We start from the raw sequence: 15,867 nt of genomic DNA, 5'->3' as shown, positions 1-15,867 counted from the left end.
AAAATATAGGCTAGCCCATTGTTTCATGCCATCTATAATGACATCAACAATCTTAGCGGGGAGGGTTATAGTGTACGCAATCTTACTCCATTTTTTTGTGGAGAAACAGTTTCCTGGCTTAAATCAGTGAATCTCTCTCTCTCTCTCTCTCTCTCTCTCTCTCTCTCTCTCTCTCTCTCTCTCTCTCTCTCTCTGTGTGGAAATTTTATTAAATAAAAAAAGCACAGAAAACATCCCAAATGAAGGGCCTCGGCATGATTCCGAAAAATCCCCACACAAGGAAAGAAACCAAGACAGCCCAACATCACTAGTACACTCAACAGTACACAATTAAATACAAGAGGAGAAAGAAGGAAAAAAAGAAAAATCCATATATCTTGGCAGAAGTATCACGAAACATGCTACTAAAATCGAGCCCGGATCCTCTTCTGCCGGCTGTATCCTCCAACCCCATTTCACTCCATCCATGGGGTGTAGGATCTTATTCACTCCACAATTGACAGATGTTCATTTTACTCTCCCATGCCTTTTGCTCTTCTTTGACCTTTGTTTTGGCTTGAATTTTTCCATTCTTGATGTCAACTTGAAGCATCCAATGATCTTCCAAAACATAGTTTGTCCAATTACCACCCCAATTATCACTCCAGAACAATACCCTGCAATCACAAATCTCCAATCAAGTAAACTTATTGAATCTTCTTCTTGTTTTTCAAGTGTCGAAGCGAGAGGTAGTGCTCTTTTTGATACTCCACATCTTTTTGGTAATGGAAATCCACATAATCCCTCATTCCCTTCATATGAAGCAATTGAGAATGTCTCAAATTGGTTGCCTTGTGGTATCATTCCTATGAGATGGTTTTGAGATAGATTTAAAACTTCAAGAAATGTGAGGCTTCCCAATTGTTGGGGGATTTCCCCTGATAACCTATTTCTGGAAAGATCCAGGGACTCAAGCCTGCTCAATTGAGCAAGTGAAGATGGAATTTGGCCTATGAGGTCATTTGCAGATAAATTGAGCCCCATGAGTGCTTTAAGTTCCCCAATTGAGACTGAAATATCTCCTTGAAACTTGTTGTAAGAAAGATTTATGATAGTGAATGTTTCTATGATCTTCTCCATCTCCAAATTTATTCCTTTGCTTGCAATCTCGAGCGGAACTTGATAGGTAAAATTTCCAAGAAAACTTGTATTTTGCCAACTTATATAATGAGCCAGTTGAGGTATATCTGTATCCATCATTGATTGCCACTGACAAATATATTCAAGTGGCAATTTTCCTATAAAACTGTTCAGAGAGACATCAAACACATGCAACATTGGGAAGGGATAATGAGAATCAGCAGCCTTTGATTTTTGTGTAATGGGACCATAGAATTTGTTAGATTGCAAAATCAAAACACGCAACTGGGGTAGGCTTTCCAACCAGAAGGGGAAGGTTCCGCTCAACTGATTGTTCCCAACATCTAACACCTCCATGTCCTTGCAATTTTCCAATGATCTTGCTAATTTCCCCCGTAATTGATTCCCATTGACTTTGAATATCTGTAGTTTGCATCCTTTGGTGTAAGCATCAGGAATGGGCCCATTCAAATTGTTCTGCTCTAGATTTAGGACACTTAGATTGCCAACCAAACAACCAAAATACTTGGGAATCATACCACTCAATTTGTTATAGGACAAATCAAGAAACTTAAGATTAGTTCCACTACAGGTGTTGTGGGAGAAGCCATCGAGTATGTCATTGAATTGGTTATGTGACAAATCTACATACTTCAATGATGGAACAGACACTAGAGAAAATAAATCTGGAATCCTCCCTGAGAAAAGGTTGCTTTCAATTGATAGTACTTTGAGATTTGGATGAAGAGTGAGGCCTATGTCTCGTGGAAGGTTCCCATGCAATTGGTTATGTCCAAGAGACAAATATTCAAGAGATGAGAGATTATATAATGCGGCTGGGAACATACCAGATAACTTGTTTTGGTGGAGAGAAATAACTTTAAGAGAGGAGAGATTATAAAGTGAGACAGGGACCATACCAGATAGGTTGTTTCCATCAAGGTCAAGATAGTACAAGTTTGTTAGCTGACAAAGAGACTCTGGAATGTTCCCTTGCAGTTGGTTTTTTCCAAGAGAAATAATTTCAAGAGATGAGAGATTGTATAGTGAGACAGGGAACATACCAGATAAGTTGTTTCCATCAAGTGTAAGATAGTACAAGTTTGTTAGCTGACCAAGGGATTTGGGAATGCTCCCCTGCAGTCCATTTCCACCCAAAGAGATAACTCGGATGGAGGAAATATTCCCAAAACAATTTGGTATTTCTCCTTCGAGAGTGTTGTTAAAAAAACTAATGAATTGCAGTCGAATCAGCTTACCAATTTCTTGGGGGATTTTGCCATGGAAACTATTGTTACTGATGTAGAAGTAATGAAGAAAAGTGAGATTGCCTATGGAAGGAGATATGATTCCTCCCAACTCCTTTCCATCTAAATCCAAGCTGATAACCCGTTGTTGATGACGATGGCCACATGTGATCCCTACCCAGTTGCAGAAATGGATGGAATCGTTCCAAGAAATTAGTGCTTCATACGGATCATAAATTTGTTTCTTAAACTCTAGCAAAGCAAGTCGATCTGTCTCGTTCCCTAAAATCCTTCTACCTGTGACTGATTGTAGCCACAATGAGCTCCCAAAAAGGAGAATGAAAGTTAGAAGCTGAAGCGCCATCAGAATCAAATTTTGGGATGCAAAAGATCCAGAAACCATGCAATCTTTTGAGTTACGATACTGCAGTAACTACTCTGTTAATTAATGTCTTTGAGAGTGAAGAAGTAGTACTCTCTTTAAAGGATAGTGCTAAGCAACAACGGTCATATTCCACCAAACGTTAGAACTTAGAATTTGATTTACCTAAATGACAAAAAATTAGTTTCTATTGCTGAACACGGAAAGCACGTTAGAATCATTTCCCCTCCTGCATCATGATTTGGGTTGTGGTACCAAATTAATTTCTTCAATACGATTGTTACAAGATTTTGACTTTGTCTTCCAATTTCATTATAGAGCTAGTAACTCAAGTTCGTTTAGATTTTCCAACAAAAATTAAATTTTGACTTAAGTTGAGCACTTCAAGTTAAATCACCCATTGCATCTAGAATATGTTCTCTTAAGTTGCTTAGGAAGGAAGAAATTAACTTGGGAGAGTTGAGTAATGAGACCATCAAATAGATTTATTAGATTATATGATACGAAATTGAAATTCAGAGAGATTTAATTTTCTACGAATATGAGAAGTATCATTCAATTGGTTTTTCCTAATATCGAAATAGAGTCTAGTGGAAAAGGGGAAATCAAACCCATTATAATCTAATTTTTTTTTATCATCACTCATCAAAGTGCAACAACTGGATATGGGAACTAAAAATAAAGAAGAAACTTAAGCTATCATAACCTGAGTTTTTTTTTTTTTTTTTTTTTTTTCACGGTGACTTACGGCTCACCCTGTTGTTTGGAGCTTATTAATTTCTATCCCATTTCCTCAACAATTTGTGAAAGGACGGGATAAAATTGTGTTTATTTTTTCTCAGACTAAAACATCCAATTGACCCATAACTCACCCAGGTCATGTCCACCATTTTCATTTATCTGACTTTGGTGAATTTTTTTTTAGAAGAATAATTTATCTGTACTGTTAAGGGTCTAATCAAGATAGGTGACAGGTCGATATCCACGACTAAATTCTTTGTAAGATTAGGGTTCCCATTGGTTTGGCTTTGCTTTGCAATGGAAGAGATAATAATGAAGAATAATACTAGAAAGGGTGATGCCAATGGGTTGGTGGGTGTTTAGTGACACAGTAAATCATGGGTCCATTAGCACTCAACATGTTTTCTTTGCCTATGATTTTTTTCAAAAAGAATCTGGGCTGTGGACCCATTGAGTTTAGGAGTAGAAATCGGGATTAAAGAAGCTATCAGGAAGGGATGGCTGGTGAATACGATTTGGACAGACTTGGAGGATTTTGAACAGCTAATGATCCTTAACAATATGTAGTAGATGTAGGACTGGTCTTTCAATAAAGAAGAACGAAAAAAAAAAAAAACTTTGGCAATAGAATGATAGAAAACACCACACCAATTTTAATTACAAATTTCCTCACTGTATGAATTAATTTAATTGTCTCACACAAATGAGACTTGAAATAGAAATAACCATGTAAAATTGAATCGAATCGAATCGAAGTAAATCAGTTACTATAACTTAAAGATTATTCACCACCCCATTCCCTCAACAATTTTTATGGCCAAAAGCATTACAAGTACAATCTTAGTGATCGTTCTAATATATCTAGGGTTTTAAAATTGGCAATCAGCATCTGAATCGTTCAAGAGCCATTCCAGTTAGAATTGATTAAAAAATTTTGGTTAGAAATCGTAGTGATTAAAAGTGAATCATTAAAATCAGACAATGCCAATTCCTGATCCGATTTATAGATTTGGAGCCTTGAGGGTAGGAAAAGATATATCTTGGCCAATTACTTTTCTACAATTTGACTATTGACTTTGACATTTTTCTTCCACTTTCCATTGTAGAGGTTGAATTTTGTGAAAATAGGAGGGAAAGTGTAACGTACATTGATTAGAGAAAGACTTATACTGATTACCAAGAAAAAGGAAAAAAAGACTTTCTCAATAAAAACAAAAATAAGAGTTGTCAACGGTAACTGTTCTAGTCTAACTGGTCTGGTAAAAATGGCTTCCTTAAGGTGAACTTCTTCTCAGGTTTAATTTTTTTTTTATAGATATTCAAAATGAAAGGAATGCCAAACTTGTCAATTGGGCTGAAATTTCTTATGGTAATGCGTTTTTTAAAAGATCTAGAGACTTGAGTTCGTTTAGATTTTTCAACAAAGATGAAATTTGACCTGGAGGCTAATCCCTGATAAATTGAGCATTTGGAGTAATTTTTAAACCACCTGTTGAATCTAGAATCTATCCTCTGAAATTGCGAGTGTGGATTAGGTTTTTGTACGAGAACTATCATACAAATTGATTCACACAGATGGAATCCATTACAGAGTTGGTTGTTGGGTAGATTCTATCTGTATCGATCAGCCTATACAAGAATAATTCTCGTACAAGGACTTGATCCGGTCTCTTAAATTGCTGGATTGATCAACAGTTGTGAAGGTGATTAGGACTCTTTACATTTTTAAGTATATTCAGTGAGATTAATCCTCGTAAACAAATATCACTGTGTTCCAATGGCAAAGGAACTGCAATAATAAATTTCAATAGAATGGTTGAAAGAGAGATCAATGACATATAGGATTGGGAAGGAAGAATCAACTTGGGTGAGTTGTGTAATGAGACCACCAAATAAATTCGTTAAATTTTATGACAAGAAACAAGAATTTAAAGAGATTTTCCTACGAATAGGAGAAGGTATAATTCAATTTAATTCGAGTCTCTTGGCGACTGATCTATTACACAGGTTAAGTGCGACTGCGTGTAATTGGGGTTTACCTTTGAGCCTGAACCATAAAACCAGATAGGTTTGAGGGGTTCGTCATTAGCAAAACAAATAACGCCAAGGGGTTGGATGGTGTTAGGGGGAACACTAAAGCATGGGTCGACTAAATTTTAAAATTTTAATCAGAAAAAAATAAAAAATAAAAAATAAAAAATAAAAAATAAAAAATAAAAATAAAAAATAAAAAATAAAAAATAAAAAATAAAATATGAAATTTGTTGATTGCTCCAACGAAGAAGAAGAAAAGCAAATATGAACTTCGTCAACAAAATAATAGAAAACATCATATCAATTTTAATTACGGGTTTCTCATCTTTTGTACTTGTCAGACATTTCAAGTATCGTACCCTTATAATCCCAAGGGTATCAACTTAGAACCAAAATTGAAACTGATCATTTAAAATAAAATCAAATTGAATCGTAATAAATCGGTTAGATTTTGATTTCAAAAGTTAGAATTTTTTTCAGTTGGATTCGATTTTGAATTCATGACTAAAATCATTGAACCGAATCAAATTATCTATCTTCGAACCGAATAAGGAACCAGGTAAAATTGTATTCATCGTTAATATTTCAATCAATGTAGATATAACTCTTTTCCTATTTAATGTCCAGAAAAAATTTGGTGGATTACCACCTTAATAAATGAGGCTTTTTTGGTTGGTGAAAATGTAAAAAGTAGCCCCAAACACTTAAAATAGGACCCAAACCTTTCATAAAACCAGAGGCCAAAACCAAAATCAGACCAAATCGAATCAGTTCAGTTTTGCTTTTGAAGATGTTTTTCTATTTTCAATTTTGATTTATATATTTCCAAATCAAAACTGAACCGATTGGCACCCTTTGATATTCCAAAGAGAGACTCCATTGGTTACTTATAGAATGACGAGTTTTAGGGCTAAGAACAAAAGAGTAAGGACCAAGTTGTACCTGGTTCCAAGAGATTAAACTGGTCCAGAATGTGGAGCCTTTAGGTGTGATGAATTCAACTTCAACTTAAAACTTTCATTATAGAATTAGGAGTTTTGTGAAGAGGGAATGGTAACCAGGGAATTAATTCTTGAGACACTCACACTAGGGTGTTTAGTGCTCTTCACTGCTTTCAGTGAAATTTGAATGGTTCTCATTCAACTCCGGTATGACTCAGCCCATGCGGTTGTGAGGTCAACATGGACCCACAGGACTAGTCAGGCTAAAGGCCTAGATACTTGTCGTTAGCAAAAAAAAAAGGAATTAACTCTTGGTTATCGATCTCAGCTGATACCAATCTATTATCAATTCGGATTGGCCAATATCAACCTAGATCAGTCAATTTTATCCCTATATTTCATTTTTTTTTAAATGGTATTTTTATGACTTTACCCCTGATCCAATATCAATGCTTGATTCAAGATCGGCCATCTATATGATCTGACTAATACGATATCAATACTTAGAACACTGATGGTAACTGTGAGTGTGTACCATCTAGTTTGATTTTAGAATATTTCTGATTCTTTTTCTAGGAAGCATATTAAAGGAGAATGGGTGGTTCTAAGAAAAACTCTTAAATTCAAATCACTATTAAAAATATTGGACTTCCATACCCCATCATTCAACTCCCCCCCCAAGCAATCAGAAATTTTATTAAATTAAAAGAGCACATAAAACATAAAAATGGAGGGTCTTTGGAATGATTCCGAAAAATTCCTACACGAGGAAAGAAACCAAGACAACCCAACGTCACTAGGACACTAGTCAACATTACATACACATAAAGACAAAGTAGGAGAAAGAAAGAAAAAAAAAATCATATATCTCAGCAGAAACATCATGCAATCAGCCAGGATCCTTTTTTTTTTTTTTTTTTTNAAAAATAAAGTGGCTGCTCTCCCTGTGTTCGACCCGTAGCTACACTGATCCGTACGCTTGCGGTTACATTTTAAATCTCAAACAACGAGTGCAATTGGCCAAGCTAGTAGGAAGCTCTCCTTCAAGGGTATTGTTATGAAAACTAATGAATTGTAGTCGAATCAGCTTGCCAATTTCTTGAGGGATTTTGCCATGGAAACTATTGTTTGCGACGTTGAGGAAATGAAGAAAAGTGAGATTTCCTATGAAAGGAGTTATGATTCCTTCCAAGCCCTTCCTTTTAAAATCTAAGCTGATAACCTGTTGTTGATGACGATGGCCACATGTGATCTCTACCCAGTTACAGAAATGGATGGAATCGTTCCAGGAAATTAGTGCTCCCTACAGATCATTAAATTATTTCTTCAACTCCAGCAAAGCAAGCCTATCTGTCTCGTTCCCTAGCTACAATTCTTCTACCGGTGACTGATTATTGCCTCAGTGAGCTCCCAAAAAGGAGAACGTAAACTAAGAGCTGAAGTGCAATCAGAATCAAATTTTGGGATGCAAAAAATCCAGAAACCATGCAATCTTTTGAGTTACGATACTGCAGTAACTACTCTGTTAATTAATGTCTTTGAGAGTGAAGAAGTAGTACTCTATTTAAAGGATAGTCCTAAGCAACAACGTTAATATTCCACCAAACGTTAGAACTTTGAATTTGGTTTACCTAAATGACATAAAAAATTAGTTTCTATGCTGAACACAGAAAGCACCTTAGAATCATTTTTCTCATAGGCCCAGGGAGCATCTGAATGATTTGGGTTGTGGTACCAAATTAATTTCTTCAATCCGATTGTTTCAAGACTTTGACTTTGTCTTCCAATTTCATTATAGAGCTAGTGACTCAATTTCGTTTAGATTTTCCAACAAAAATTAAATTTTGACTTAAGTTGAGCACTTCAAGTGATTTTACATCACCCATTGCATCTAGAATATGTTCTCTTAAGTTGCTTAGGAAGGAAGAAATCAACTTGGGAGAGTTGTGTAATGAGACCATCAAATAAATTTATTAGATTATATGATACGGAATCAAATAATACCTTGAATTCCATATAGTTCCACCAATGACATTGGAATTTTTCCTTGAAGTATATTTTTATTGATTTTCAGTGTAAGCAAACTACATCATCCAATAGAGGAGTTGATCCATGTATTTGTTGCTCTCAAATTTAGCACTTTCAAATTGCTATTGTTTAGGCATATAATATTAAAGCTAAAATATAAAGAATTTTGGTCAATTTTTCACCAAAAAATGGAAATAGGGTCTAGTGAAAAAGGGGAAATCAAACCCATTATAATCTAATTTTTTTTGTCATCCACTCATTAAAGTGAGATCAAAGTGGAACAAATGGATATGGAAACTAGAAATAAGGAAGAAGAAACTTAAGCCATCATAACCTGAGTTTTATTTATTTATTTTTATTTTTTTTTTACCTTGACTTACGGCTCACCTTGTTGTTTGGAGCTTATTAATTTCTACCCCATGTTGTTTGGAGCTTATTAATTTCTACCCCATTTCCCCAACAATTTGTGAACGGAAGGGACAAAATTGTGTGTTTTTTTTTTTTTTTTTAGACTAAAACATCCAATTGACCCATAACTCACCCAGGTCACGTCCACCATTTTCATTTATCTAACTTGTTGAATTTTTTTTTAGAAGAATAATTTATCTGTACTGTTAGGGGTTTAATCAGGAGAGGTGATTGGCTGATATCCACGACTAAACTCTTTGTAAGGTTAGGGGTCCCCATTGATTTGGCACAGTAAATGATGGGTCCATTAACACTCAACGTGTTTTCATTACCTGTGATTTTTCAAATAGAATCGGCGCTGTGGGCCCATTGAGTTTAAGAGTAGAGGTTTTCCATTTCTCCTTCTTCAGTGAACTAATAATGTTTTTTTTTTTTTTTTTTTTTAGGCACAATCTCAAAGAATGACTTGGGTCATTTCTTTAATTTGTTTATAATAACATGCTATTTTCTGTGGCAGTATTGGAATATAGTATCTTTGGGATCACAACACCCAAACCCTCTACTTGTATTAAAACAGATAAACAGTTGGCTATCTTTTATCAATGGTGAGATATATCCTTCTCCCAAAATAAGCAATTGGAACCGCTTACTATTGGGATCTTTCAACCTTTCTTTTTACATAACAATGTTATGATTATTTTTTTTTTTTTGGTAGAATGTTATGATTATTAATATTGCAGTTTCTAACTGGTCTCTTAAAATATCAAGATGAGCAACTGCCCTTTTCTCTCAAGACCAATGCTTACTTCTACTTGCCAACTATGTAATGATAGGAGAGGTTTTTGAGGAGCGGCTTAGGGATTTCTGATCGGGATTGAAGAAGCTATCAAGAAGGGATGGGTGGTGAATACAATTTGGACCGACTTGGAGGATTTTGAACCGCTAATGAACCCTAACAATTTTTTGATGTGGCCATTGGCCGCTATTTCCCTTAGGATTGAACTAAACAATCACTTATCTGACCTAATTTTTTGTGTAAAAAAGGAGAATAATCTTGTCAAAGGTATAACCTATAAGGCATTGGTAGGTAGAACTGGTCTTTCGATTGGACCGGTTTTTTTCGGAAAACTTAATCAATATGTAAATTCGCTTTGCTTTTCTTTCTAGGAAAAAAAAAATCATGGGTCCATTAAATTTGAAGTTTCATGATTCCTCCAATAAAAAAGAACAAAAGAAAAACTTTGGCAACAGAATGATAGAAAACACCACACCAATTTTAATTACAGATTTACTTTGATTCGATTCAAATCGATTTTACATGGCCAGGAATCTACCATGAGGACCCAAGACTGACCCTATTACTGAGTTGGTGACAAGAATTTGATGCCCAAAGCATTACAAGTACAATATTAGTGGGGCATTTTTTTCCAATTCCCATTGTAGAGCTTGAATTTTGTGAAAATAGAAGGGAAAGTTTAACATCCATTAATTAGAGAAAGACTTGTACTGATTATCCAAAAAAAAAAAAAAGACAAAGAGGAGAGTTGTCACTCTCGCGGAGCCACCGCTCCTTTCAACTGTAACTGTTCCAGTCCAACTGGTCTGGTAAAAATGGCTTCTTTGAGGTGAACTTCTTCTCAGGTTTAATTTTTTTTATAGATATGCAAAATGAAAGGAATGCCAAACTTGTCAATTGGGCTGAGATTTCTTATTGTAATGCATTTTTGAAAAGATCTACAGACTCGAGTTTGTTTAGATTTTTCGACAAATATTACATAAGGGCTGAATTTATACACTTAACCGGGACTTAAACATATCATAAGTCCACACGGACTTCACACTCTTACAATCCCGAAGGTACAATAATACATGTAATAATTGACGGGCGTCACACACTCGGACTTCACACTCTTACAATCCCGAAGGTACAATAATACATGTTGACCTGGAGGCTATTCCCTTAAAAATTGAGCACTTTGAGTAATTTTAAACCACCCATTGAATCTAAAATATGTCCTCTTAAATTACGAGTGTGGATTAGGTTCTTGTACGAGAACTCTCATACGGATTGATCCACACAGATGGAATCCACCACAGAGTTGGTTGTTGGGTAGATTCTATCTGTGTCGGTCAGCTCTGTACAAGAATGATTCTCGTACGAGGACTTGATCTGCTCTCTTAAATTGCTGCATTGATTAGCAATTGTGAAGGGGATTAGGACTCTTTACATTTTTAAGTATATTCAGTTGGGATTAATCCTCATCAACAAATATCACTGCATTCCAATGGCAAAGGAACTGCAGTAATAAATTTCAATAGAATGGTTGAAAGAGAGATCAATGACATGTAGGATTGGGAAGGAAGAATCAACTTGGGGGAGTTGTGTAATGAGACCACCAAATAAATTTGTTAGATTTTATGACAAGAAACAAGAATTTAAAGAGATTTTCCTACAAATAGAAGAAGGTTTAATTCAATTTAATTCAAGCCTCTTGGCGACTGATCTATTACACGGGTTTAGTGCGACTACGTGTAATTATTGGGGTTTACCCTTGAGCCTGGACCATAAAATCGGATAGTTTTGTGGGGTTTGTCGTTAGCAAAACAAATAAAGCCAAGGGGTTGGACAGTGTTAGGTGGCACACTAAAGCATGGGTCAACTAAATTTTAAAATGTTTATAAAACAAAAAAAAAACAAAAACAAAAGATAAAAGTTTCTTGATTGCTCCAACGAAGAAGAAGAAGAATAGCAAATATGAACTTTGTCAACAAAATAATAGAAAACATCATATGAATTTTAATTACGGGTTTCTCATCGTTTGTACTTGTTAGACATTTCAAGTATCGTACCCTTATAATCCAAAGGGTATCAATTTAGAACCAAAATTGAAACTGATCATTTAAAACAAAATCAAATTGAATCGTAGTAAATCAGTTAGATTTTTATTTCAAAAGTTAGAATCTTTTTTCAGTTGGATTCGATTTTGATTTCATGACTAAAATCATTGAACTGAATCCAATTATCTATCTTCAAACCGAATAAGGAACCAGGTAAAATTGTTTTCTTCATTAATATCTCAATCAATGTAGGTATAACTCTTTTCCTATTTAATGTCCGAAAAAAATTTGGTGGATTACCACCTGATGCGGAAAAATTTGACCAGACTATCTCTAATGCAGTTCCTGGTGCTTTGGCCGACCTACACAGAAAAGATGACAAGGAGAGCCGGGCTGACCCGACGGGGAACTCTCCGATGCCTAAGTTAGACCTTTCCACAACAGATGTTCAAGAGAGCTTTTACAGTATGAGAAGCGAGTAATTGATCCCCTGTGATGGAGGCTTACCTTGGTATTTATAGGCTGCTGATGGAGGGCAAGTGGGAGACGATTGTGAAGAGTCATGTTTAGGCGTGGAGTCCTCAAGGGGAGTGGCTCTGTGATTCTGGGAATATTCCTGGAATATTCCCCTCTTAATTAGGAAAGACCAACTGTGTGACGTCATGATGACGTGTAGTGGATAGAGTCCTGTCCTCCGGAATAGGGACTACGTTCCTTGAATGTAGGGGTGGACGAAAACACGTTTCTGGAATCCTTGTTGTTGACGTCGGGCTGAGGTGGCAGCTCGGCCAGATGGAGGCCGAGGTAACAGCACGGCCCGATGGATGCCGAGGTAACAGTGCGACGTGATGGATGCCGAGGTGGAGCACGGCATGATGGAGGCCGAGGTAGTAGCACGGCTTGATGGAGGCCAAGGTAGTAGCACGGCATGATAGATGCCAAGGTAGTAGCACGGCATGATAGATGCCGAGGCAGTAGCACGGCCTGATGGGGGCCGAGGTGACAGCACGGCCTGATTGAGGCCGAGGCAGTAGCACGGCCTGATAGAGGCCGAGGTGGAGCACGGCCTGATGGAGGCCGAGGTGGAGCACAGCCTGATGGATGCCGAGGTGATAGCACGGCCTGATGGATGCCGAAGTAGTAGCACGGCATGATTGAGGCCGAGGCAGTAGCACGGCCTGATGGAGGCCGAGGTGGAGCACGGCCTGATGGAGGCCGAGGTGACAGCACGGCCTGATGGATGCCGAGGTAGTAGCACGACATGATTGAGGCTGAGGCAGTAACACGGCGTGATTGAGGCCAAGGTAGTACCTCGGCCTGATGGAGGCCGAGGTGGCAGCACGGCCTGATGGATGCCGAGGTAATAGCACGGCATGATTGAGGCCGAGGCAGTAGCACGGCCTAATAGAGGCCGAGGTGACAGCACGGCCTGATGGATCCCGAGGTAGTAGCACGGCATGATTGAGGCCGAGGCAGTAGCTCAGCGTGATTGAGGCCGAGGCAGTAGCACGGCGTGATGGAGGCCGAGGTGACAGCACGGCCTGATGGATGCCGAGGTAGTAGCACGGCATGATTGAGGCCGAGGCAGTAGCTCAGTGTGATTGAGGCCGAGGCAGTAGCTCGGCCTGATGGAGGCCGAGGTGGAGCACGGCCTGATGGATGCCGAGGTGACAGCACGGCCTGATGGATGCCGAGGTAGTAGCACGGCATGATTGAGGCCGAGGCAGTAGCACGGCCTGATGGATGCCGAGGTGATAGCGCAGCTTGATAGATGCCGAGGAGGTAGCACGGTCTGATTGATGTCGAGGTAGTAGCATGGCATGATTGAGGCCGAGGCAGTAGCACGGCCTGATGGAGGCCGAGGTGGCAGCACGGCCTGATGGATGCCGAGGCAGTAGCACGGCATGATTGAGGCCGAGGAGATAGCGCGGCCTGATAGATGCCGAGGAGGTAGCACGGCCTGATTGATGCCGAGGCAGTAGCACGGCATGATTGAGGCCGAAGCAGTAGCACGGCCTGATGGAGGCCGAGGTGAAGCACGGCCTCATGGATGCCGAGGTAGTAGCACGGCATGATTGAGGCCAAGGTGATAGTGCAGTTTGATAGATGCCGAGGAGGTAGCACGGCCTGATTAATGCCAAGGCAGTAGCACGGCATGATTGAGGCCGAGGCAGTGGCACGGCCTGATAGAGGTTGAGGTGGAGAACGGCCTGATGGAGGCCGAGGTGGGGCATAGCCTGATGAGGGCCGAGGAAACAGCACAGCCTGATTTATGCCGAGGTAGTAGCACGACATGATTGAAGCCGAGGTAGAGCACGGCCTGATGGAGGCCGAGGTAACAGCACGGCCTGATTTATGCCGAGGTAGTAGCACGACATGATTGAATCCGAGGTAGAGCATGGCCTGATGGAGGCCGAGGTAGAGCACGGCCTGATGGAGGCCGAAGTAGGGTACATGCTTTAGCCGTGCTAAGGAAAGTGACATATTTTGCCTCATCACCACCTTAATAAATGAGGCCTTTTTAGTTGGTGAAAATGTAAAAAGTAGCCCCAAACACTTAAAATAGGATCAAAACCTTTCATAAAAAAAAAGGCCAAAATCAAAATCAGACCAAATTGAATCAATTCAGTTTTGGTTTTGAATATGTTTTTCTATTTTCTATTGATTTATATATTTCCGAATCAAAACTGAACCAACTGACACACTTAAATATTCCAAAGAGAGGCTCCATTGGTTACTTATAGAATCACAAATTTTAGGGCTAAGAACCAAAGAGTAAGGACCAAGTTGTACATGACTCCAAGAGATTAAACTGGTCCAGAATGTGGAGCCTTTAGTGTGATGAATTCAACTTCAACTTAAAACTTTCATTATAGAATTAAGAGTTATAACCTAACTCGATACCTATTTTTTGGTCCTTCCTCTTAAATAGGATAGGATAACAGTTACAAAGAGTTATAACCTCTTACTCTACTAACACCACTTTTCTAATAACTACTACTATAACCGATAACTCCTACATAATTGAAAATTCCTAAACAACTAAATTCTATCTCAAAAGTAACTATTCCCACTTATTTTGTGCACGTAACATTCCATATCTGTTAAGATTAGTCTAGTCCTCAACATCACTTGCTGGAAATTGAATCTTCATTGCATCTAGATCTTCCCAAGTTGTTTTAGCATATTGGTAGTTTTTCCTTGGCTTAATCGAGGAAGCCAGGACCTCGTTTCTCTAGAGAGAAATTGTAGAAATCCCACCAGTGGATGTCATGCCTGAGCTCTGATACCAGATGATGCGTGCAGGGATTCCATAGAGAGAAAATAGGAAAATTAAGACAAAGGAGGAATTTAGATAAAAGAAATAAATATAATTAAATAAGGATTGGGTTGGCTTTACGGACGAAGCCATGACGTCCCGACCTATTGGGAGGTAGCTAACCTCATCTCAAAATAAAACTAAGAGATTATTTTTAAGATTTCATTCCTTACCTATTATTTGTTCTTTCCTCTTAAATAGGATAGGATAACAGTTACAAAGAGTTATAACCTCTTACTCCACTAACATTACTTTTCCAATAACTACTACTATAACCGATAACTTTTACATAATTGAAAATATCTAAACAACTAAATAATTATTCCTGCTTATTTTGTGCACGTAACATAAGGCTGGAAAAGCTAGATCTTGGCAAATTACTTTTCTATAATATGATTATTGACTTTGACATTTTCTACCACTCTCCATTGTAGAGCTGGAATTTTGTGAAAATAGAGGGGGAAAGTGTGTCATCCATTAATTAGAGAAAGACTTGTACAGCTTACCAAAAAAAAAAAACGACTTTCTCTCAAAAAGATTGAGGAGAGTTGTCACTCCCCCTGAGCCACCCCCCTTTCAACTGTGACTGTTTTAGTCCAACTGGTCTGGTAAAAATGGCTTCCTTCAGGTGAAAACTTCCTCTCAGGTTTATTCTTTTTATATGTATTCAAAATGAAAAGAATGCGGAACTTGTCAATTGGGCTTGGATTTCTTATGGTAATGCATTTCTGAAAAGATCAATGATGAAATTTAACCCGGATGCTCATTCCTGATAAATTGAGCACTTCGAGTGATTTTAAATCACCCATT

The 15,867-nt window shown here is 38.1% G+C and overlaps 1 protein-coding gene across 1 annotated transcript; it reads right to left on the bottom strand.

Moving 5' to 3' along the window:
* Positions 1 to 507: 507 nt before the first annotated feature.
* LOC122059134 (receptor-like protein 7) lies at positions 508 to 2,730 on the bottom strand. Its single transcript, XM_042621824.1, has one exon. The coding sequence runs from the start codon at positions 2,728 to 2,730 to the stop codon at positions 508 to 510; it is 2,223 nt and encodes a 740-aa protein (XP_042477758.1).
* Positions 2,731 to 15,867: the final 13,137 nt, after the last annotated feature.

The sequence above is a fragment of the Macadamia integrifolia genome, chromosome 13 (genome assembly GCF_013358625.1).
Source record: "Macadamia integrifolia cultivar HAES 741 chromosome 13, SCU_Mint_v3, whole genome shotgun sequence".
Lineage (NCBI taxonomy): Eukaryota > Viridiplantae > Streptophyta > Magnoliopsida > Proteales > Proteaceae > Macadamia > Macadamia integrifolia.
This window is presented reverse-complemented; position numbering and strand designations above follow the sequence as displayed.